The following is a 24,209-nucleotide window of genomic DNA, read 5'->3' on the forward strand; positions in this document are numbered from 1 at the left end:
ACATGTTTGTGATGATGTTGATGTAAACAAACCTATTGCACTGCCAGATGTATAAAAGTATAGCACATACAATTTCAGTAGTAGACAATACCACCTAGGTTTGTATACTAGTAAGTACACTCTATGATGCTTGCACACCAATGAAATTGTCTAATGACACATTTCTGGCCATATTCCTATGTTAATCAGCACATGACTGTATTCCCAGTTCCTTCCCCTCAGGTTTTTAATTCTTTCACCATTCTGGTGCCTTTCATTTGAACACATGCTAGGTTAGTCCTCAGAATTGAATGCAATATTCTTGTCACAATATGATCAACACATAGTAGGGGAGCCTATCCTTCCCCTCACTCAGATGCTTAGTCTTGCCTGATATTTTATCTCAGCACATTCATCTAGTTGTTTCTCCATATATATATATATATATGTATGTGTATATATATATATATATGTATGTGTATATATATATATATATATATACATACACACACATATACATATATGATAAATAAATAGGTAAAATGGGCTTCAGCAAAACTGAAAACTTTTTTGCTTCAAAGAATGCTATTAAGAAAATGAAAAAAAACACCCAACAGAATGGAAGAAAATGTTCGCAAACCATATATTTGATAAGGGTCTAGTATCCAGAACAGATAAAGAACTCTTTTTTTTTTTTTTAATATATTTTATTGATTTTTTACAGAGAGGAAGGGAGACAGATAGAGAGTCAGAAACATTGATGAGAGAGAAACATTGATCAGCTGCCTCCTGCACATCCCCCACTGGGGATATGCCCACAACCCAGGTACATGCCCTTGACCGGAATCGAACCCGGGACCTTTCAGTCCGCAGGCCGACGCTCTATCCACTGAGCCAAACCGGTTTCGGCAAGAACTCTTACAATTCAATGAAAATAAGCAAATAACCCTATTTAGAAATGAGTTAAGGATCTGAATAGATATTTCTCTTAAGAAGATATATGGATAATCAATAAACACATGAAAAGATGCTCAACATCATTAGTCATTAGGGAAATGCAAACCAAAACCACAGTGAGATACCACTTCACACCCATGAATGGATATAATCAAAAGGACGAGCAATAGCAAGGATATGAAGAAATGGCTGGTGGGAATGTAAAATGGTGCGGCCACTTTGAAAAACAATCTGGCAGCTCCTCAAAAGGTTAAGCATAGGGTTACCAGTGACCCAGCAATTCTACTGCTAAGTATATAAGCAGGAGAATTAAAAACATATATCCACAAAAACCTGTACATGAATGTTCATAGCAACATTATGCATGAAAGACCAAAAATGGAAATAACACAAATACCCATTAATTGATAAATAGATAAGCAAAATGTGGTATATCCAGACAATGGAATATTATTTGGCCTATCTAAAAGAAGACAGACACAAAAGGTTACCTATTGTATAATTCATTGCAATGAAATATTCAGAATAGGCAAATCCATGGTGGTCAGGGGCTAGGTGGTGGCAGTAGTATGGAGTGACTGCTAATGGGTTTCTCTTTGGGATGATGAAATTGTCCTCAAATTAGATAGTTTGAATGTCTTTAATTTTTATAGATCCTTTCCAAGCTATATCATCTTACCATAAATAATTTATACTTTATTAAAAATAGTTTTAATATTATATCATGTTTTCTGAGCTAGAAAGTGTTAAGAAATGTTTTCTATGCTTGATTAGGTCAGACCAGTGTCTCATAATCTGTATATTCTCCAACTCAAGCATGGCATGTAGAGCACACATGACACTTTCTTATAAATATGTGTTATATATTTAATGCAGTTATAATTTGTAGACTGTTGTATATACAGATCCTTCTAGAATTAACACTCTCCAATACAGTAGCCACTAGCTTTATTTTATGTGGCTACTGAGCACTTAAAAGAAACCTAATCTAAGTGAAGATCTACTGTAAGCATGAAATATATATCTGATTTCAAGATGTGAAGCATTTTAATATTAATTACAGGTTGAAGTAATACTTTGGAGATATTGGGTAAAATAAAATATATTAAAATTAATTTCACTTATTTTTATTTTTTTTAATATATTTTATTGATTTTTTTACAGAGAGGAAGGGAGAGGGATAGAGAGCCAGAAACATCGATGAGAGAGAAACACCGATCAGCCGCCTCCTGCACAGCCCCCACTGGGGATGCGCCTGCAACCAAGGCACATGCCCCTGACCGGAATCGAACCTGGGACCCTCCAGTCCGCAGGCCAACGCTCTATCCACTGAGCCAAACCGATTAGGGCTAATTTCACTTATTTTTAAATGTGGTTTTTATTAATGTGCCCCCTCAAAAATTTTAAATTACATATGTAGCTCACATTATATTTCTACTGGACAGTGCTGTTCTAGACTATCTGGGTTAGTGATGGAGAAAAAAGAGGTCAAAAGATTGAGGGATAGGTATATGGCCTCCTTAGAGCAAAGGCAGTAAATAAAAATCCTTGCATAGCTCTAAAACCTTGCTAGTGAGAGGGACCAGATCATTCAAATGAACTCTGTAAGAGAGAGACATGAGGGAATGCAGGCATCTAAGAACAAAACTATATTATTTTGACGAACTGATTATGTCTTTTTTATTTTATTTTTATTTATTTTATTTTATTTTATTTTTTTATATTTTATTGATTTTTTATAGAGAGGAAGGGAGAGGGATAGAGAGTTAGAAACATCGATGAGAGAGAATCATCGATCAGCTGCCTCCTGCACATCTCCTACTGGGGATATGCCCGCAACCCAGGTACATGCCCTTGACCGGAATCGAACCTGGGACCTCTCAGTCCGCAGGCCGACGCTCTATCCACTGAGCCAAACCGGTTTCGGCTGATTATGTCTTTTTTAGATGTCTCCCTGGGACTCTACTCTAAAATTGTATATACCTACACAGAGGTGGTTAAAAAGTTATAATCTAGCCTGGCTGTCATGGCTCAGTGGTTGAGCATTGACCTAAGAACCAAAAAGTTATAATCTTCACTTGTCATGGACAACTTATTTGCTTGCCTCTTTACTTCACTTAGTGCATCTGGATACTTTGGCCTTAAGTAAAAACTCCAGAGATTACTAATCTCAATTCCCACCCCTTCCCAAGTCTCTTGTTTCAACTATCTTCTAGTAACATGCTCTTTTCTCAAATTTGAAGTGTTTCTGGATTAGAAGAAACAAGCATTTGGTCAATTTTTTCATTACTGACCTGCATTTCATATTTCAGAGTCATGTGGAAGCACCAGGATCCCATTCCTACCACTGAAATTAAAACAAACAAACAAAACAATTAGCATTACATTCTTTGGAAGTGACCAGAGTGACTTAAGAAGGCAATAAGACATTTCAAAGCACTGAGTGTATGTTTTAACAAATATATTTTTATTGATTTCAGAGAGGAAGGGAGAGGGAGAGAGATAGAAACATCAATGATGAGAGAGAATCATTGATCAACTGCCTCCCGCACACCCGCTACTGGGGATCAAGCCCACAACCTAGGCATGGCCCTGACCAGGAATCAGAATGGAATCGTGACCTCCTGGTTCATAGGTCAATGCACAACTAGTTAGCCACACCAGCTGGGCTCAAGGCACTGAGTTTTAAGAAGAGCAAAGTTTATGAAATCTTGTGACAGTACATAGCAGACTCTGCATAAGCTCTATAATTAATAAAATTTTGGTATAGAAAAAAAAATACAGTAAATTCCCTCCAGTACACGATTTACAAATATAATCAACATTCTCTGTTCTATCTGTAAAATATATTACCTGATGCTCAGGGTAAGCTTTAATGGCATAGCTGTTTAGTTACTCTTTAGTACTTCCTTGCACATCTGATCCAAATAGCTGAAATGTATGCTTACTAAGAGCCAGTCAGTTATGTTTATTCCCAAACTTGTTAATGCCACTGTATTTAGTTATCAAAACTATGACTGCCAAAAGAGAGCTGCTGTTTCTACAAAAACTATTTTAAATGCTTAAAACAAAATTTAGTTGCTAATAAAAATTGCTGTTGAATTAGGTGTGGGTAAGGTATCTGTTACACATTAGTAAAAATAATAAAAATCTAAAGATTCTGTATTCATTTCTCAAAGTTCTTTCCAAGTGCCTCTATTTTAAATAAACTGCTTTCATTTTAGAGTTTTAAAATTTGTTGTTTTTAATCCAAGAAAGACTAAGTAGAACTATAATTAGAATCCCATATTCAAAGGTGATGCCCTATATAAAATAATTGTCAAAGATTATACAACTATGCTTTAAACAAACATTTAGGATATCCTATCTAATAAAAGAGAAACATGGTAATTGGCGTACGACCGCTACCCTTCCCATTGGCTAATCAGCGAGATATGCAAATTAACTTCCAGCCAAGATGGCGGCCGGCAGCCAGGCAGCTTGAAACTAACATGAGGCTTGCATACTTCAGTGACGGAGGACTCCAACGTTCCCCACCTGCCTTGCCGGTCTCTGAGCCTGCAGTCTGAAACATTGTAACAAATATAGAAGATAAACAAAACCCCAGAAACCAGCTTTCAGTGAGCTGGGATCTCAGAGCTGGAGTTGATACAGTGTCTCGATTATAGAACCCAGCAGAGGCCTCAGAGCTGGAGCCAGAGCTAAAGCTGGCCCAGAATAAAAAAGAAAAAGAAAAAAAGGAGCAGTTGGGAGCTTCAGTCACCCGCGAGCCTGAAAACAGCCCTCAGCCCCTCACCCAGACTGGCCAGGCACCCCAGTGGGGACCCCCACCCTGAAGGGTGTGTGACCAGCTGCAAACAGCCATCATCCCCTCATCCAGGCTGGCCAGGCACCCCAGTGGGGACCCCCACCCTGATCCAGGACACCCTTCAGGGCAAACCAGCCAGCCCCACCCATGCACCAGGCCTCTATCCTATATAGTAAAAGGGTAATATGCCTCCCAGCACCGGGATCAGCGGAGCCGCGAGGCCTCCCAGCACCGGAATCAGCGTGACAGGGGGCAGCGCCCAAACCCCCTGATCGCTCTGTGGCTCTGTGTGTGACAGGGGGCGGGGCCACAACCTCCCTATCTGCCCTGCTCTGTTCGTTACAGGGGAAGGCGCCCCAACCTTCTGATCAGCCCTGCTCTGTGTGTGACAGGGGGGAGCTCCCGAACCCCCTGATTGCCCTGCGGCTCTGTGTGTGACATGGTGCGGCGCCTCAACCCCCCCTCCCCCCACGGGCCCTGCTCTGTGTGTGACGGGGTAGAGCCATAACCTCCCCATCGGCCCTGCCCTGAGTGTGACAGTGGTGGCGCCCCAACCCCCTGATCGGCTCTGCTCTGTGGGTGATAGAGGGTGGCGCCCCACCCCCCCTCACCCCCCATGGGCCCTGCTCTGTGTGTGATGGGGTAGAGCCATAACCTCCCCATCGGCCCTGCCCTGAGTGTGACAGTGGCGGCACCCCAACCCCCTGATGGGCCCTGCTCTGTGCATGACAGGGGGGAGCTCCCCAACCCCCTGATCAACCCTGCTCTGTGCGTGACAGGGTAAAGAGCCCCAAGCCCCCTGATGGGCCCTGCTCTGTGTGTGACAGGGGGGAGCTCCCCAACCCCCTGATGGGCCCTGCTCTGTGCGTGACAGGGGGGAGCTCCCCAACCCCCTGATGGGCCCTGCTCTATGCATGACAGGGGGGAGCTCCCGAACCCCCTGATCGACCCTGCTCTGTGCGTGACAGGGTAAGGAGCCCAACCCCCCTGATGGGCCCTGCTCTGTGCGTGACAGGGTGCAGCGCCCCAACCCCCTGATCGGCCCTGCTCTGTGCGTGACAGGGTAAGGAGCCCCAAGCCCCCTGATGGGCCCTGCTCTGTGCGTGACAGGGGGCAGTGCCCCAACCGCCTGATTGGCCCTGCTCTGTGCATGACAGGGGGTGGCGCAGCAACCTCCCCATCAACCCTGCCTTGAGTGTGACAGGGGGCGGTGCCCCAACCTCCCAATCGGCCCTACCCTGAGCATGACTGAGGGTGGCATTGCAACCTCTCGATCCGCCCTGCTCTGTGCATGACAGGGGGCGGCGCCCCAACTCCCCAATCGGCCCTGCTCTGAGCCCGACCAGGGGCTGCGAGAGGGCACAGGCCAGGCTGAGGGACCCCCCCCCCCTGAGTGCACAAATTTTTGTGCACCGGGCCTCTAGTATTAAATAATTATATGATTTGACTTTTTAAAAATCAACCAAACAAATATCAGCTCCTATCACATCTGATAATTGGGCTTTAGTGTGATTCATTACATTCAGTTCAACAAGCATTTACTGAGCACCTCCTATTTGTCAAAGTCAGTTACAGATGTTGAGGTAGAAAGATAAAATCCAGACCTTGGCCTTAATAAGGCATATAGTCTAATGGAGGGCACAAGCTGATAAATAGAAGATGCCAGTACATGGAGCTATGATAAGGAGATAGCATAGAGTACCATGGGAACACAGAAGAGGGGCACTTATGAAGGAAGTCAGAGAATGCAAGAATGATGCCAGAGGAGTTCGCCTTAAGGATGTATAGGAGTTAGCCCAACAGACATGGTAAATGGGGGTGTCACCATATAATTTGCACAAAGCCACTTGAGAAAAATTTCAAACTTTTTGTTACTCTTGCTTTTTAAAAACAACAACACACTATATACATGATTACATTATTTTTTACTGCTCAAAATGAGATGAGAGAAGTAAAAAAATTACTGCACTTATTTTACTGAAGAAATGAGGAAGTAGGATGGTTGCTGTCTTTTTCAAAAGGAGAAATTAGAAGATGCAAAGATAGATAAGTTAATATAAGTGGGAAAAATAAACCCTGTGTGTTATTTAAAGTCGCACAATATACTCATGAAGTAAAAAAAAATGAAGTGGGATGACCATTCATCCTAAAAGGGAGACTGGCCACTTAATCATGCTTCACTCAAGGAACATTTATATCCAAACCCTTTCAAATGTTCTCTTGGTACTGTTTATACATAGAACACTAAAAATCTGATTTTTAAAGATCCGTTTATGATTTATCTTTTCAACAACCTATGTAGAATGCAAAGAAATGTAATAGAACAGCAGCCCTGCCTCCACACAATCTATATACATAAAAGCCTAATATGCAAATTGTCCCCTTGAGAGTTCGACCAGGAGTTTGATCGCTCACTATGACGTGCACTGACCACCAGGGGGTGGCACGGAACGAAGGAAGGTTCCGGCCAGCAGCCGACAGCTGGGAAAGGGAGGCCCCAGCCCACAGCCGGAAGACCCTGATCGGCCCTGATCGCCCACCAGGCTTAGGCACCCTACCCATGCACAAATTTCGTGCACTGGGCCTTTGGTATTTTATATTTTGCAACTTTAAAGCAAAGCATCTGTCACATTTTTTTTTTAATGGATTTTTAGAGAGAGAAAAAATCATGAATTTGTTGTTCCACTTACTTATGCATTCATTGGTTGATTCCTGTATGTGCTGACTGGGGAGCAAACCCACAACCTTGGCATATGGGGACGATGCTCTAACCAACTGAGCTACCCAACCAGGGCAAAGCAGACCAACAATCAGCTTGACGGAGATATAATTCACACACTACAAAATTAATTTAAAGTGCACAGTTATATTGTTATTAGTATGCTTATATAGTTGTGCAACCACAGTCATTACCTAATTTTAGAATATTTTCATCACCCCAAACAGAAACCTAATATCTATTAGTAGCCACTATCTATTTCTCCTGAAATCTTCCAACTCCTTAAGCCCCAGACAACCATTAATTTATTTTCTCTCTCTACAGATTTGCCTGTTCTGTACTTTTTATATAAATGGAAGGAATCACATAATTTATAGTCTTTTCTGTTTGCTTTCTTTCAATTAGCATATTTCCAAGGTTCACTCATGTTATAGCATGTATCATTAACTCATTCCTTTTATGAGTGAACTAGAGACCCAGTGCACAGATTCGTGCACCAGTGGCGTCCCTCGGCACGACCTGCGGGGATCAGGTGGACACCTGCAGTCCAATGCCGCCTGCCGCTCCTGCTCATCCCACCCTGCTATGCCTGCCATGGGCTCGCACCCAGTCAGTCCCAATTGGGAGAGGCTTGCGCTGCCATAGCGGTGCTCATAAGCCGTGAGCCCTGCATCTGGCGCCCGTTGATCAGCTGAGCGGTGCTCCCGCTGTGGGAGCGCACTGATCACCAGGGGGCAGCTCCTTCATTGAGCATCTGCCCCCTGGTGGTCAGTGCATGTCATAGCGACCAGTTGACCAGTGGTTTGGTCATTCGGTCACTTAGGCTTTCATATATATATATAGATAGTAGTCCATTGTATAGACATAATACATTGTATTTATCCATTCATCAGTTTATTGACATTGTTATAAATTGCATGCTTGTGTAACCCCAAATTCATTTGTTGAAGCCCTAACCCCCAACATGATAGTGTTTGGGGATGAATCCTTTGGGAGGTAAGTAGGTTTAGATGAGGTCATGAGGGTGGGTCCCCATGATAGAATTAATATCTTTATAAGAGGAAGAGACAGGACCTTGCTCTCTCTCCAACTGGATGCAACGAAAATAGGCCATGTTAAAAAAATATGTAGGCCATGTGGAGATACAAGGAGAAGGTGTTCATCTGCAACACCTTCTGAACAGACCAGCACCTTAATCTTGGACTTTCCAGCCTCCAGAACTGTGAGAAATAAATGTCTGTTATTCAAGCCACCTCGTCTATGGTATTTTGTTATGATAGCCTGAGCTGCTTAAGACAGACATTTAGGACTTTCCCACATTTTGTTATTATGAATAATGCTGTTGTGAATATTCAGGTACAGATAGACCTCACTTTCTTGTATTTCATTTTATTGCCCTCCACAGACACTGCTTTTTCTTTTTACAAATTGAAGGTTAACACCTTCTACCAGCAAAGATTACAACTCACTGAAGGTTCAGATGATGGTTAGCATTTATTTTAGCAATTAAGTATTTTTAAATTAATGTACATTGTTTTTTCTTAGACATAATGCTATTGCACACTTAATACATACAGTGCAGTATAAACATAACTTTTATATAATGTACTGAGAAACCAAAAAATTCATGTGACTTGCTTTATTATGATACTTGCTTTATTGCGGTGGTCTGGAACCAAACCCACAGTATCTTTGAGGTCTGTCTATAATTTAGAGATGATTTAAAGTATACAGGAGGAGCCTGGCTAGTGTGGCTCAGTGGTTGAGCATCGACCCATGAACCAAGAGGTCTCCAGTTTGATTCCCCATCAGGGCACATTCCCCAGTTGCAGGCTTGATTCCCAGTAGGGTGTGTGCAGGAGGCAGCCAATCGATGTTTCTCTCTCTCTCTCCCTCTCCCTTCCTCTCTAAAAATTAATAAAAACATTTTTTTAAAAAGTAAGTATAAGGGGGAGAACCAAGATGGCGGCATAGGTTAACGCCGGAGTTTGCTGCCTTGAACAACTACTTCAAAAGTGAAACTAAAAGATGGAACGGACATCACCCAGAACCACAGGAACGCTGGCTGAGTGGAAGTCCTACAACTAGGAGGAAAGAGAAACGCATACGGACACTCAGAGGAGGCGCAGTGCTGAAGTCAAATTCTGAGGTGCGGAGTGCGCGGAGCGGGCTGGCGCGGAGGGCGCGGTTGGTGTTTTCAATCTGGAGGGAGTCGCAGACTCTGAGCTCCAGATACGGGCGAGTCTTTAGGGACCCAGACTCAAACGGGAGAAGCGGGACTGTCTGGCTTCAGTCAGAGAGAGTGCAGCTTTCTCTCTGAGGTTTGCAGCGGTTGCTGGGACTCAGAGAGGCAGAGCCCCTGGGGGCGGGACTGAGAGCCGCCATATCTGCTCTCTCCGACCCACCCTGTTGATCCTGTGCAACCCGCCCCGCCCAAGCCCTGCACAGAGGCATTTGCCGGATAGCCTCAGGCAAAGGCTAGATTAGCACCTCCCTAGAGGACAGAAGTTCTCTCACTGCAGACACAGCTGATTCTCACAGCCACTTGGCCTGGAGGTCAAACCCTCCCTGGTATTAGTTACAACAATCAAGGCTTAACTACAAGACTGTGCACAAAGACCACTAGGGGGTGCACCAAGAAAGCATAACAAAATGTGGAGACAAAGAAACAGGACAAAATTGTCAATGGAAGATATAGAGTTCAGAACCACACTTTTAAGGACGCTCAAGAACTGTTTAGAAGCCGCCGATAAACTTAATGAGATCTACAAGAAAACTAATGAGACCCTCGATGTTATGATGGGGAACCAACCAGAAATTAAGCATACACGGACTGAAATAACGAATATTGTACAGACTCCCGACAGCAGACCAGAGGAGCGCAAGAATCAAGTCAATGATTTGAAATGCGAGGAAGCAAAAAACACCCAACCGGAGGGGCGGAATGAAAAAAGAATCCAAAAATGCGAGGATAGTGTAAGGAGCCTCTGGGACAGCTTCAAGCGTACCAACATCAGAATTATAGGGGTGCCAGAAGATGAGAGAGAGCAAGATATTGAAAACCTATTTGAAGAAATAATGACAGAAAACTTCCCCCACCTGGTGAAAGAAATGGACTTACAGGTCCAAGAAGCGCGGAGAACCCCAAACAAAAGGAATCCAAAGAGGACCACACCAAGACACATCATAATTAAAATGCCAAGAGCAAAAGACAAAGAGAGAATCTTAAAAGCAGCAAGAGAAAGAAACTCAGTTACCTACAAGGGAATACCCATACGACTGTCAGCTGATTTCTCAACAGAAACTTTGCAGGCCAGAAGGGAGTGGCAAGAAATATTCAAAGTGATGAATACCAAGAACCTACAACCAAGATTACTTTATCCAGCAAAGCTATCATTCAGAATTGAAGGTCAGATAAAGAGCTTCACAGATAAGGAAAAGCTAAAGGAGTTCATCACCACCAAACCAGGATTATATGAAATGCTGAAAGATATCCTTTAAGAAGAGGAAGAAGAAGAAAAAGGTAAAGATACAAATTATGAACAACAAATACACATCTATCAACCAGTGATTCTAAAAATCAAGTGAATAACTAATCTGATGAACAGAATAAACTGGTGATTATAATAGAATCAGGGACATAGAAAGGGAATGGACTGACTATTCTTGGGGGGGGAAAGGGGTGTGGGAGATGCGGGAAAAGACTGGACAAAAATCGTGCACCTATGGATGAGGACAGTGGGTGGGGAGTGAGGGCGGAGGGAGGGGCGGGAACTGGGAGGAGGGAAGTTATGAGGGGAAAAAAGAGGAACAAATGTAATAATCTCAACAATAAAGATTTAATTAAAAAAAAAAGAAGAAAAAAAAAGTAAGTATAAGGGAAGACTAGAGTAAAGACACTCTATTCAATAATTGGTGCTCAGAAAATTGGACAGATACATGCAAGAAAACGAAACTAGATCACCTTCTTACGCCATATGCAAAAATAAACTTCAAAATGGGTTAAAGACTTAAATGTAATACTCAAAACCATAAAACTCCTAGAAGAAAACATAGGCAGTAAAATATCTAACATTATTTTTAGCAATATATTTCAGCTATAACTCCTTGGGTAAGGGAAATAAAAGAAAAAATAAACAAATGGGACTACATCAAACTAAAAAGTTTTTGCACAGTCCTGGCTGGTGTAGCTCAGTTGGTTAGAGTGTCTTCCTGAGCACCGATGGGTCACTGGTTCAATTCCTGGTCAAGGCACATACTCAGGCTGTGGGTTCAATCTCCCATTGGGGCGGGTATGGAAGACAACTGATTGATATTTTTCTCTCATATCGATGCTATTTCTCCCTCTCCTTTTCTCTCTCTCTAGAATCAGTAAAAAACATATCCTCAGGTGAAGATTAAAAAAAAGATTTTGCACGGCAAAGGCAACCATCAACAAAATGAAAAGACAACTTATTGAAAGGAAGAAGATATTCACCAATGATACATCTGGTAAGAGGTTAATATCCAAAATTTATAAAGAACTCATACTACTCAATACCAAAAAAGAAATCCAATTAAAAAATGGACAGAGGACCTGAATAGACACTTCCCCAAAGAGTCATGCAGATGGCCAATAAACATATGAAAAGATGCTCAAAGTCACTAATTGTCAGAGAAACACAAATTAAAACCACAATGAGACACCATCTTACACCTATCAGAATGGCTATTATCAATCAATCCACAAATGACAGGTGTTGGTGAGGATGTAGAGAAAAGGAACCCTCATGCACTGTTGGTGGTAATACAAATTGGTTCAGCTATATGGAAAAAACAGTATGAAGGTTCCTCAAAAAATTAAAAATGAAACTGCCTTATGAACCAGCGATTCCACTTCTTGGTATTCATCCAAAGAAACATGAAACACTAATTCAAAAGAATTACCCCTATGTTCATTGCAGCATTATTATTTTTTAAAAATATATTTTATTGATTTTTTACAGAGAGGAGGGGAGAGGGATAGAGAGTTAGAAACATTGATGAGAGAGAAACATCAATCAGCTGCCTCCTGCACACCTCCCTACTGAGGATGTAACCGCAACCAAGGTACATGCCCTTGACCGGAATCGAACCTGGGACCCTTCAGTCCGCAGGCCGACGCTCTATCCATTGAGCCAAACCGGTTAGGGCCATTGCAGCATTATTTACAACTAGAAGTCCAGCACGCGAAATCGCGTGGCCCTGCCCACCCGCATGGCCTCGCTGTGCTTGCAGCCCCGCCCAACCATGCACGCAGCCCCGCCCACATGCACAGGTCTTTGGTCATTACGGTGTTAGGGCCACTGGGTTTTTATAATATAGATAGATAGCCAAGATATGGAATCAACCTAAGTATCCATCAATAGATGAGTGGATAAAAAAGCTGTGGTACATACAGTATATAAAACGGAATATTACTTGGCCATAAAAAATGAAAATTTTACCATTTGTGACAGCATGGATGGACCTATAGGGCATTATGTTCAATGAAATAAGTCAGCCAAAGACAAATACCATATGATTTCACTTATATATGGTATCTAAAGAACAAAATAAGCAAACAAACAAAATTGAAATGAACTCAGAGACACAGAGAGTGGACTGGTAGATGCCAGAGGGCAGAGGGTTTGGGGCACTGGGTGAAAGAGGTGAAGGAATTAAGAAATACAAATTGGTAGTTACAAAATAGTCACAGAGATGTGGGGTACAGTATGGGGAGTATCGTCAATAGGGTTGCCATCACTCTGTGATGGGTGCTGAAGGTATAGGGGGGAACATTTTGTGAGGTATGTGATTGACCACTGTGCTGTACACCTGAAATCAATACAAAATGTTAAAGGTAAACTGTAATTGGGGGGGGGAAAGTATACAGGAGGATGTGCGTAGGTTACATGCAAATATTAATACCATTTTATATTAGAGGCTTAAGTATCCTCAGATTTTGGTATCTGAGGGGGTCCTGGAACCAAACCCCCATGGATACTGAAGGATACATAATGAATTTTGCATTTTAAATTATATCACTCTGGTTACAAGGAGAGTAATGTCTATAGGCGTAGTCTCCCAACTTTGATAGCAAAAAAATATTTTAACAACTCCATAAATGTATATAAATTTATAAATTGTATACATATAATTTATTTATAAATTGTATACATACAGGGCCCATAGTAAGGCCCTGTATGATCTTGCCCCTTCCTAAATCTCCTCAACCTCATATTCTGCCATTTTCCCCCTTAACTGCTAAAGAACATTAGGGGAAAGTCAGAAAGTAAACAAATAATTAGAATATGTGCAGCAATAGAGATACAGTAGGTCCTCGGGTTACATCAGAGATCCGTTCCTATGGCACGACGTAATGCGATTTTTGCTGTAAGTCAGAATCCACTTACATAAGCACCTACGTCACTCACATGGAGCACATACACAGCAGTAATGAAGTGAAACAGTAAAAAAAATTTAAAAGAAAGATAACAATTCCTGACCTTTACTTGTGTTAAATAAATACTGAAAAACATAAAGCACATATGTACATACATCAAAATGACAGAACTCTCTTTTTAATAAATACTGTAAATGGGAGATGACGACGTAACCACAAAACGACGTACGTTGAGTCCGGCATAACCCAAGGACTGCCTGTATATGTATTGACTGGGAATACAGAAAAGGGTCATCTCATTCTATCAGGGAGTTGAAGGTTTAAAGGCTTACTAGAGGAAATAACACTTAAACTGAGTCCTGAATGACAGACATGGTGAACTTACTAGACAAAAGAGGCTAAAGGCAGAGATGTAAACATATGTATGACACTAAAAATGGCAAATAGTTTGACATAGCTAACATGTAATGTACATGTGGGAGAGCTGTTGAAGATGAGGCTGATAAGGCAGAGAATCCAGATTAGGACTAACCTGCCAAGAAATACAGATTTCCAAATAGGTTATTTCATTTAAAAAACGGTTGAATTGAAAGAGGCATGCCTGGCTGGAGAATATTGGTAAAAACCAATTTTCACCACTGACAGGCTACAATTTATCCACAGGTGCATATTTTCTGAAATGTTATCCAAATTGGCACAAATTTAAAAAATTCAGAAATGGGGAAGTTGAGTTATTTGAGCCAAAGGAACAAATGTAAAATATGTGAAAGCAAAACAACATTCATTGATCCTTAAATTACACAAATTAGAAATTCTGGAGATACTTAAAAAAAAGAATCTAAGTATTTTTCTCTTCTTCCTCTTGCATGCAAACTGATTGATTCAGTCACATGGAGAATAAAACGTTTCATTAATATAAGGGTGACTGTTAGCTAACATTTCACCATGATGTTTCCCTTAAAAATATGGAGGCACCAAAGTTAAAATAAAATTCACATTTGTAGGAATTGTCCAGCACTTCCCAAAAAACAAGTAACAGGAGCAGGTGGCCATGGCTGAAGTGAAAACTGAGGCAGTCAAAATAATAATGGAATTGGAACAGAGAGGTCAATGTCCCATCTGCATCTTCTAATTAAATATTCATATTCATAGCACTTGATTGCAGTTATGAGAGTCTCTCAAGCATATAATAGAATTTCACTGAGCTGGAACCTATTGATTCAAATATTTTGGCATGCTATCAGTCAAAGTTTTCAAGGTTACAATAAAACAAAGATATGTTCTGATACACATTTATTTTGACCCACTTGACTAACCACACTGTGGAGAGTGTACAAAGGTTTTAGAATGAGACCTTAAATAATCTATCACTTATTACTTATCAACTTGAGCAAGCTGCTTAAATCTCTCTGAGACTCAGTTACCTCAGCTGTAAAATACGGATAACAATGTTTACCATGAAAGGTTGCTTGAGGATTACCTAGCATGCACCTGGTATACAACAGGTTTCAACAAATTTTATTTTCTAGTCCCTAACTCAAGCTATGAAAAAATTCATATACATGAAGAATGGAATCATTAGATTCTGAAAGTAGGTTACCTTATTTGAAGTATACTCATTTTCCCCTTGACAAGAGGCATAATGTTCTTAAGATCATTTCAGGTGACTTTTAGTCTGGCAGTGACAGACTATAGATATGATCACACTAAACTTAAGGCATGTCCAAGCAAATGACTTTGGGGGAATGACTTTCTGTCTCTGATATTTCTACTTCAGTAACTTTCTATTTCAGCATTGGACTTAGAAAGAGATAATAAAGATCTTTAAAAAGTTTTAATGGATTTTAATGAGAAAGGGAGAGGGAGAGATAGAAAACACTGATGAGAGAGAAACATCAACATTGATTGGCTGCCTCCTGTATGCCCCTCACTGGGGATTGAGCCCACAACTTGGACGTGTGCCCTGACTGGGAATGACTGGGAATCGAACTGGTGACCTCATGGTGCATGGATTGATGCTCAACCACTAAGCCACAATAGCCGAACAATAAAAATCTTTAACAGACTTTTTCTTGCTCTACGTGGTTTTTTTTTACTATTTTATAACTCATTTTATTTTTCTTATTGCCAATATCTACTCATTTAATTGCACAACACATACATTTATATAACTACCAATATGTTTTATTGTTTATTTGAAGTTCATTTGTCTTCAATGTAACATAAGCTCTCTGGGGACAAGAACTTTGTCATTTTTGTTTTCACACACTATGTTTCTTCACTTGTAAAGAGTAAGTGAACATATTTCTATTTTAAAGGAATAAGATAAATCACAATTTGTGATTTTGAAAGTAAAGAGAAAAATTAAATCTCATGGAAAATGTTGCTTCTACTTTATATAATGTGGTTTTAAATTACTGGCTTAAATCACAATGATTTCAGTCATGTGCCACTTAATGATGGGGATATGTTCTGAGAAATGTGTCATTAGGCAATTTTGTCTTTGCACGAATACCACAGAATGCCTTTACACAAACCTAGGTGGTACAGCCTACTACACACCTAGGCTAGATGGTACAGCTTACTGCTCCTAGGCTACAAACTTACACAGCAGCTACTGTACTGAATACTGTAGCCAATTTTAACACAATGGTAAGTATCTGTGTAACTAAACAAAGGATACAATAAACTAGAAAAGATACAATAAAATACAGTATATTTTTATTTCTTCAATATAAATTAACCTGGGCTTCCTACACCTTTTTTACTTTATAAACTTTTTAATAGTTTTAAAATTTCAACTCTTTTGTAGTAACATTTAGCTTAAAGCACAGCTGTACAAATATTTTCTTTCTTTACATCTTTATTCTATAAGCTTTTTCTATTTAAAAAACTTATTTTTACTTTTTAAACTTTTTGTTCAAAACTAATACACAAATATACACATTAGCCTAGACCAGCGGTTCTCAACCTGTGGGTCGCGACCCCTTTGGGGGTCAAATGACCCTTTCACAGGGGTCGCCTAAATACATCCTGCATATCAGATATTTACATTACTATTCATAACAGTAGCAAAATTAAAGTTATGAAGTAGCAATGAAAATAATTTTATGGTTGGGGGTCACCACAACATGAGGAACTATATTAAAGGGTCACGGCACTAGGAAGATTGAGAACCACTGGTCTAGACCTACGCAGTATCAGTGTCATCAATACCTCTGTCTTCGACCTCCACCTCCACATCTTGTCCCACGGGAAGGTCTTCGGGGCAATAAAGTGCATGGAGCTGTCATGTCCTGTGATAAGAATGCCTTCTGGAATACCTACTAAAGGACCTGCCTGAGGTGCTTCTTGAGGAAATAGGTCCATGGTCGTTTGCTTGGTTTGTTTCTTTTTTTCATCATAGATTTGCTTGTAAATAGATAAAGCACCATGATACCTTTCCTAAACTGCCACCATAGGATTCACATACTTTCGAGTCCTTTACCATTAGCCAGTACTGTGATCTATGGTATTTTGGTAAATACAAAATTGCTTTCAGAAATTTTGTATTTACTAGTATTGTGAAGCTTTCTCTTTCTATTGGTGTTTTTGACAGATTTAGGCTCCCAACTTCTCTCCCTCTTTTCCATATAGTTTTTCAAACCTCCCCAAGTCTAAAACATCAGATATAGTTCTGTTGGAATGTGGTGTTTATTTAGTATTAAAAAACAAGTTGAAGTTCACAGTATTCTTTTTCTCCTAAGGCTGGAAATGTGGGTTGAATATGGCTTTATTTACATTATTTTTTTAAAATTTACACTATTTCTTAACCTGTTTAGTTTTCTGGGGAAATGAGTGGACAAATTCTAACATAAGAGGCCACCATTATTCTAAAGCAACCTGGAAATCCCTCAGATCTTTTTATTCCTATTGTTATTACTGATTATAATTATTGTATTTTATAAACATTCTTAACACACCCCAGGAAATAATGCAAAGTGCTAAGTTTGTGGATAAGTCTTCCTTTTGAAGAAAAATCAAGTAACTTTCTTAAAACATCATGATAGACAAACAGATTCAGAAATCAAAATCTCTCTAACTAATCTAGTTATGGTAGAATATGGCATGATATGCTATAGCTTACAGTTTTGTGGTAATTAGAAGTATTTATGCTCATATATAAATAATATCTATCTTGTGCTAAAACAAAATTGTTTTTAGCTTAGAAAGTTATATAAAAGAAACAAACTAGAATAGAATCCACGTTCTTTGCTATTTTTGTCTTTATGATGATAACGCAATAACATGACAGTGATTTTCCCATCTTGAGTTCTAGTAAAGTTCATTCATGCATCTATGCAACATTTATTGAGGACCACTAAATTGCTAAATAATAGGGATACAACTAAGACACAGTCCCTGCCTCACAGAAAGCAGAGGAATATGAGTGTTGCAGATGGTTAGATACATACAATACAGTGTCCTTTACATTAAGTCTAAAAATATGCAAACCATCTATATATATAAAATCCTAATATACAGACCAAACAGCAGAACAACTGAACATACAGTCATTATGACATGCGCTGACCACCAGGGGGTGTGCATGGAACGTGGCGGGCGTTGGCCATGGCAGGATGGTGGAGCAGGTGAGAGGGGGTTGCCAGACCAAGGTGGGGTGCTGGTCGCTGTCATCAGGGCGAGCTTCTGGTTGCTACTGAAAATTCTTTGCTCCCTTGTGCCGTGGTCCCACCCGGTGCGTGCACTTGGTGCTCGCACCAGCCCCACTCACACCCACTGCCAGCGCCCAACACCGGTCCCCTTGCTCGGTGCCATCAGTGGGTGCAAGTGGCAGCTGCCGGCCCCGATCTTCCCTGAGGGCTTCTCCACCTCCCCCTGCTCCTGAGGGGCAATCAGGGCAGCAGCCGCCGCTTGCACCACTGACGGCACCAGCCCTGCTCGCATCTACAGCTGGCACCAGCCCCAATCGCTCCATGCCATCAGTGGGTGCGAGCAGGGCCAGTGCCATCAGAGGGTACGAGCAGGGCCAGTGCCATCAGCATGTGGGAGCGGCGGGAGCAGGGCTGCCGGCAGACAGGAGACTGGGGGCTGCGGTAGGAGGGGCCGGGCGGGGGCACGGACATGGGCCAAGACCCGCCTCTGTGCCCACCGCAGCCTCACAGACCACAGTTCCTTTCAATGTGCACGATTTTGTGCACTCGACCCCTAGTACTATACTAGTATATACTTTTAACAATACACATAAGTGTAGTATAAATACAAAAGCATGGAAAAATGATAATCAAATTAGTATAGTGGTTAACTCTGATAGGTGAGCTGGGAGAATGAGGGGAATAAAATCAGGTAGGAAAACAAAGAAAGCTTCAATTTTATCTATAGTTTGTAGTTTATTTCTTTTAAAAAGAAAAAGTAAGATCTGAAACAAATATTGCAAAGTGCTAAGATCTGACAAAGCTCCATAATAAGAGACATGGATATATTTGTTATATTTTCCGTATTCTTCTGTATGCTTGAAATATTTTATGATTTAAAAAAAAATGCATTCAATTCACTAGCAAGATTTATGGAGTTTTAATTCATAACAACAATTTAATAACACAAAATTGAGAACCAATATTAGGAATGAATGAGAAAAACAGCCTGAACACTGTATATTATTAGATAAAGTGTTATACATACCTGTAAGTGCTAAATAAGCAGCAATGTACCGCTTTTCCAGTCCATCTCTAACACTCTGAATTGCACCAAAAATTGGAGGTATAATCATAATCAGGTTACTCACTGTATTCCCTATAGAAGAAAAGCACGAGAAGATAATTAAGTTAACCAATACTACTTTAAATAAAGATATATTCACTTGGCCATTAATAAACATTAAAGAGATAACTTCTCAGAAAGATGGTGGAATGATATTTACAAGGTGCTAAAAGAAAATTTTCTACTCAACAAAAATTTCTTATAAGAACCCAAGTAGCCCTGGCTGGTTTGGCTCAGTGGATTGAGCGTCGACCTATGGACCAAAGGGTCACAGGTTCAATTCCAGTCAAGGGAACATACCTTGACTGCAGTCTCCTTCTCGGCCTGGGCCCTGGTGGGGAACCAATGTTGTGCAGGAGGCAACCAAACGATATGGTTCTCTCACATCAACATTTCTCTCTGTCTTTCCCTCTCTCTCTAAAAGATCAAGAAAAAATATATTCAAAGGTGAGGATTAACAAAACAAACAAACAAACAAAAAAACCCAAGTAAAATAAAGATACCTTCAGACAAATGAAACTAAGAATTGTCAACCTGAACATCTACTAAAGAAAATTGTCAATTCTAAGGTAAAACAAAAAAGTGTCTCAGAAAAAACCTCAGAGATACAGCAGAAAATGGGTTGGAGAAGGCAGCCTACACCAATGCCATGGAAAGGGTGGTCCATGGATATAGTATGACAAGATGAAATACAGGGTTGAGTTAATTTTGTCTGCTGAATCAAATACTAACAAATAATGATTTGCATTTTGCACTTCTTTTTAAAATTTCATTTTTGTAGTAATGTTTTTAGTTTCTAGTAAAACATGAAAGGCAACGAATCTTAATCTGATCTCTGTTTTTGTTTTTTTAATATGTTTTTTTAAATTGATTTTAGAGAGAGAAAGGAAGGGAGAGAGAGAGAGAGAGAGGAGAGAAACATCAATGAACAGCTGCTTCCCATATGTACCGTGACCAGGTAATAAACCTGAAACCTGGGCATATGCCATGACCAGGAATGGAACTCATGACAATGCTCACCCAATTGAGTCACACCAGCCAGGGCATGTGCCCTGACTGGGAATCGAAACATGACCTCCCAGTTCATAGGTCAATGCTTAATCATTGAGCTACACTGGCCAGGGCTGTTCTTATCTTTACAAAAACAAAACTCAAACAATAGCAAAGAAACAACAAAAAAACCCAACAGCAGAAATAAATAGTAAAATGGGGAAATAAATAGCTAAACTATTTTATAAATTTATTCCAGGTAAAATAAAATGGCACAATACATTCAAAATTTCAAATAAATGAATTTCAACATTGAAGCTGATATTATGTAAGACATATATCAGTTAATGGACATATACAGAACACTCTACCCTACAACAACAGCATATAAATTCTTCTCAAGTGCACATGGAACATTTTCCAGGGTAGATCATATATTAGGCCAGGGGTCCTCAAACTTTTTAAACAGGGGGCCAGTTCACTGTCCCTCAGACTGTTGGAGGGCCGGACTATAGTTTAAAAAGAAACTATGAACAAATTCCTATGCACACTGCACATATCTTATTTTGAAGTAAAAAAACAAAACGGGAACAAATACAATATTTGTATTTGCATGTGGCCTGCGGGCCGTAGTTTGAGGACCCCTGTATTAGGCCATAAATTAAGTCTCAAGAGGCTTAAAAAGAGATACCATATAAAGTATCTCCTCCAACCACAATAAAATGAAGTTAGAAATAAGTAACAGAAGACAAACTGGAAATTTTCACAAACTTATGGAAATTTAACAACAACCGAAAATTTATAGCTATAAACACTTAGATAAAAAACAAGGATCTTCAAGCAGATCTGAAAGAATGTTACTTACTAACATGAAAATATACAACACACTGGTAAAGGTAAGTATATAGCCAAATTCAGAACTGTAATATGATGGTGTATAATAGCAGTCACTCTAGCAATAAAGGTAAAAGGAAAAAAATATTAAAAATAACTAAAGCTACAATAATTTGTGAATGAATGCACAGTAAAAACAGGTAGAGACTGTTATATGTAAGCCTCATGGCAACCACAACGCAAAAACCTATAGGAGATACCCGAAAAATTAAGAGAAGGGAAGCAAAGCTTACCACAACAGAAAATCATCAACTCACAAAGGAACACAGCAGGAGAGAAAGGAACAAGAGAACTACAAAACAGCCAGAAAGGCATTAGTAATCCACAGTAGGCTATTCACAAATACTCTAGCCCTGGTTGGTTTGGCTCAGTGGATATAGCCTCAGCCTGTGGACTGAAGAGTCCCAGGTTTGATTCTGGTCAAGGGTACATGCCTAGGTTGCGGGCTTGATCCCCAGTAGGGGATGTGCAGGAGGCAGCCAATCAATGATTCTCTCTCATCACTGATGTTTCTATCTCTCTTTCCCTCTCCCTTCCTCTCTGAAATCAATACAGATATATTTTTTTAAAAAATTACTCTAAATGTAAATGGTTAAAGTCTCCAAGAGATCACTTCAGCTTCAAGGACACACATAGGCTCAAAGTGAAGTGATGAAAAAAAGATATTCCAAGCAAGTGAAAAAAAATCAAAAGAGAGCAAGGATAGCTACTCTTTTTATCAGACTTTAAGCCAAGAGGCAAAGATCATTATGTAATAACGAAGGGTCAATTCATCAAGAGAATATAGCGATTGTAAATATACATGCACCCAACATCAAATGTTGGCAAGGGTGTCTGTAGAGAAAGTGAAATCATTGTGCATTATTGATGGGAATGTAAAGAGGTACAGTCACTATGGAAAACAGTATGGAGGTTCCTAAAAAAATTAAAAATGGAACTACAATCTGATCAAGCAATTCCACCTCTTGGTATATATCCAAAGGAAGTGAAAATAGGATCTCCTTAGTTAAGTTTATTACTAGGTATCTTAATTTTTTTTATGCAATGGCAAATGGGATTGCTCTTTTAGTCTCTCTTTCAGTAAGTTCTCTATTGGTATATAGAAATGCCATAGATTTCTTGGCATTAATTTTGTATCCTGCTATATTGCCGAATTCATTTATTAAGTCTAATAATTTTTTGATGGAGTCTTTAGGGCTTTTTATGTACAATATAGATTTCTTGGCGTTAATTTTATATCCTGCTACATTGCCGAATTCATTTATTAAGTCTAATAGTTTTTTTGATGGAGTCTTTAGGGTTTTCTATGTCATTTGCAAATAAAGACATTTTACTTCTTCTTTTCCAATTTGGATGCCTTTTATTTCTTCTTCTTGTTTGATCACAATGGCTAGTACTTCCAGTACTATGTCGAACAGGAGTGGTGAGAGTGGGCATCCCTGTCTTGTTCCTGTTCTTAGGGGAAATGGTTTTAGTTTTTGCCCATTGAGTATGATGTTGGCTGTGGGTTTGTTTTATATGGCTTTTATTATGTTGAGGTATGATCCGTCTATTCCCACCTTGTTGAGAGTTTTTATCAAGAAAGGGTGCTGGATTTTGTCAAATGCTTTTTCTGCATCAATTGATATGACTATGTGATTTTATCTCTCAATTTGTTTATGTAATGCTGGATCCGATTTGCTAGAATTTTGTTGAGGATTTTGGCATCTATGTTCATGAGGGATATTGGCCTGTAATTCTCTTTCATTGTGTTGTCTTTATCTGGTTTTGGTATTAGGGTAAGGTTGGCTTCATAGAATGAACTTGGAAGTGTTCCTTCCTCTTGAATTTTTTGGAATAGTCTGAGGAGGATAGGTTTTAGTTCTTCCTTGAATGTTTGGTAAAACTTCCCTGTGAAGCCGTCTGGCCCTGGGCTTTTGTTTGCTGGAAGCTTTTTGATGACTGCTTCAATTTCTTCCATAGTTATTGGCCTATTGAGATTTTAGATTCTTCCTGATTGAGTTTTGGAAGGTTGTATTTTTCTAGAAATATGTCCATTTCCTCCAGGTTGTCTAGTTTGTTGGAATAGAGTTGTTCATAGTACTTTTTAACAATCCTTTGTATTTCTGTGGGATCTGTTGTTATTTTGCTTCTTTGATTTCTGATTTTGTTTATTTGGGTCCTCTCTCTTTGCTTCTTGGTGAGCGTGGATAGAGGTTCATCAATCTTGTTTATCCTTTCAAAGAACCAGCTCTTGGTTTCATTGATCTTTTGTATTGTTGTGTTTTTTTTTGTCTCCCATTTACCATCACACCAAAAAAATTAAGATACCTAGGAATAAACTTAACTAAGGAGGTAAAAGACCTGTACACGGAAAACTACAGGACACTGAAAAAAGAGATAGAGGAAGAAATAAACAGAAGGAAGAACATACCATGTTTATGGATTGGTAGAATCAACATCATTAAAATGTCCATACTACCCAAAGCAGCCTATAAATTCAATGCACTCCCCATTAAAATACCAATGGCATATTTCACAGACCTAGAACGAACTCTCCAAAAATTCATCTGGAATAAAAAAAGACCCCGAATAGCTGCAGCAATCCTGAGATGAAGAACAAAGTAGGAGGGATCTCAATACCAGATATCAAGCTGTATTACAAAGCCACTGTTCTCAAAACAGGCACAAGAACAGACATATAGATCAATGGAATAGAA

General features: G+C 39.9%; 1 protein-coding gene across 5 annotated transcripts in view; it reads right to left on the bottom strand.

Moving 5' to 3' along the window:
* Positions 1–24,209, bottom strand: part of ACER3 (alkaline ceramidase 3) — a 99,383-nt gene that overhangs the window by 33,698 nt on the left and 41,476 nt on the right. For 3 of the 5 annotated variants that reach the window (XM_036324894.1, XM_036324895.1, XM_036324896.1), the window contains exons 2-3: positions 19,549–19,659; positions 3,231–3,283 (exon numbers count right to left, since the gene is read on the bottom strand). In XM_036324894.1, the coding sequence (XP_036180787.1) occupies positions 3,231–3,283; positions 19,549–19,659 (164 nt within the window). Of the gene's footprint in view, positions 1–3,230; positions 3,284–17,082; positions 17,163–19,548; positions 19,660–24,209 lie in introns of those variants that run through there. The other 2 variants (XM_036324897.1, XM_036324898.1) reach the window with 2 other exon arrangements.

Source organism: Myotis myotis, unplaced genomic scaffold (assembly GCF_014108235.1).
Source record: "Myotis myotis isolate mMyoMyo1 unplaced genomic scaffold, mMyoMyo1.p scaffold_m19_p_10, whole genome shotgun sequence".
NCBI lineage: Eukaryota > Metazoa > Chordata > Mammalia > Chiroptera > Vespertilionidae > Myotis > Myotis myotis.